Raw genomic sequence first — 2,036 nt, forward strand, 5'->3', positions numbered from 1 at the left:
GACGAATCCTGTACGCCAAATCGAATTGACTTGTTACATTTGTAAATGTTTGTAAGTATTACCGTACGTAATAAAATAATCGAGTAATAATCATCGAATTGCCCTGACGACCACCGTATGTCTGTTATCCAATCGATTAATTAAACCTTACGAACAACGAATAAAGCAAATCATTACATACTGCAGCACAGTCTCACTCTTATTCTATAGGGTGTCCTATAAAAGAGGAGCAGCGGAGTGCTCTCAGAGAAGAATCCACTTCCCTGACGAAGATCAGAACTGACAATTATTGGACAGAACCTATTATGGACAAATGGGCTCCGATTCTGAATTACCTGTATTTTCTTATCAATCCTTCATAGACCGACGACCTCGTTTGTGCTCATCTCTTTTTACTTCATAAATTGCTTGTTCAAGTTTTTCATGAAACTTGGTTTATGAACTTATGGCTAATTTGATGATGCTTTATTCGAATCTGAGGTAAAAAAATAGAAAATTAAAAATAGTGGATTCTATATGGTGGACAGAATTTTAAAAACATATTTGATTATATATAAGATTCGATTTTAGGGAGTTTTTAATTTTTTCCAGTTTTGCTTTATTCGAAGCACATCAATGCTATGTGAAGTGTAAATAGTATTATTGATTTCCAAATTGATTTTTTAATTCTGATTACGAATACCTGTGACACAGATCTTTTTTCATGAAGATTACTATAATACTTTTGACATTTTCCATTTTTAGACTACACTCAGAGATACCAAGAACCTCCTAAAACTAAATCTTATAATATTAGAAAATTTGTAAAACATAAGATTTTCGAAGTTATTTTATGTTTATTCGCGTTGCTTAAACTTTTTATATTCAAAATCTTCTCTTGGCCTGAATATTTATTTATCTCGTTTTAAGTGTAAAAATTTTTGATTAAACGCAGATCTTTTGTTAAGAAACTCCTCAAAGGATTAAACGTCTCTTCACAATTTATCTGTTTTATCAATTTAATTCACGTTTCTAATTCATTTTTCTAATCTCTAAACGACACTTTCAAGGGAAAATAATATTCATCGAGGTAAGCTACTTTTCTTTAGGGAATAAAATCAAAATATTTAACATATTCTAGTCTTACTATCGGCTATTACCACGGTTGGAATGATGGATTGAAAAAATGGAAGAATAATTACTAATTATATCAACGAAAAAGAGAATACAAGATATTTATTTATTTATATTTACGTTTTATCCGTTTTCGAAGAAATGCCATGGGCCTCTTTAATACCTTCCGCCACAATTTTACGCTCCTGTTGCAATTCTTTGTACGATCGCAAGAGCTTTTGGATTTTATCCTTTTTTAGCGATTCGAGGCGCACGTAATGCATAACGAAGTCCACATCGTCCGTGTGCTCGCACTGTTCAACTGCCGATTTAGTTGTAGGATGAATCATATGGTACAGACGTATCAACAGCGCAGCATCCTTGATCCGATTGGTTTCGATCATCTCATACAACAGGTTGTCGATGTTAATCGTCCACACTAGGTGAAACACCATCGGCCCGAAGTGACGCGTGGATCTTAAGACGTCGAAATCACTCTTGGCATTTATGTGTTCGTAGACTTCTTGGGTGATCGCTTGGTAATCCGGATCGTCCGGCTCAAATTGCGTGCATGCGCGATCCAGTATGAACTCGTACTCGTTACGATTTAACAAATCCTGTGAAAAATACAGCAATACATCAGTGTTTACTTCATGCAAGCATTCTCCATTCTTCTTTCCTACTCTTAAGGCTCCTGTCAACTCATTACTCAGAAACAAAAAAATACACAAATTCTATAAAAATATATTAATATGGAAATATGTTATTATAAAACATTTATAATCAACAGAATCAACTTGTAAAGTATACCGAAAATTTATTTTACTTTGTTAATAAATAACCATATGTGGAAATGAATTATGCTGAAATATAAGTGATGTTCACATCTATGACAAATTACAAATTAATAATATATAGAAATAAATATATATATATATATATAT

The 2,036-nt window shown here is 32.7% G+C and overlaps 1 protein-coding gene across 1 annotated transcript in view; it reads right to left on the reverse strand.

The window, feature by feature from the left end:
* Nucleotides 1-1,104: 1,104 nt before the first annotated feature.
* Nucleotides 1,105-2,036, reverse strand: part of LOC108754116 (28S ribosomal protein S22, mitochondrial) — a 2,069-nt gene continuing 1,137 nt past the window's right edge. The window contains exon 3 of the mRNA XM_018496188.1: nt 1,105-1,709. Coding sequence (XP_018351690.1) covers nt 1,230-1,709 — 480 coding nt within the window. The 3' untranslated portion in view covers nt 1,105-1,229. The remainder of the gene's footprint in view (nt 1,710-2,036) is intronic.

Source organism: Trachymyrmex septentrionalis, unplaced genomic scaffold (assembly GCF_001594115.1).
Source record: "Trachymyrmex septentrionalis isolate Tsep2-gDNA-1 unplaced genomic scaffold, Tsep1.0 scaffold76, whole genome shotgun sequence".
In the NCBI taxonomy this organism is placed as follows: Eukaryota; Metazoa; Arthropoda; class Insecta; order Hymenoptera; family Formicidae; genus Trachymyrmex; species Trachymyrmex septentrionalis.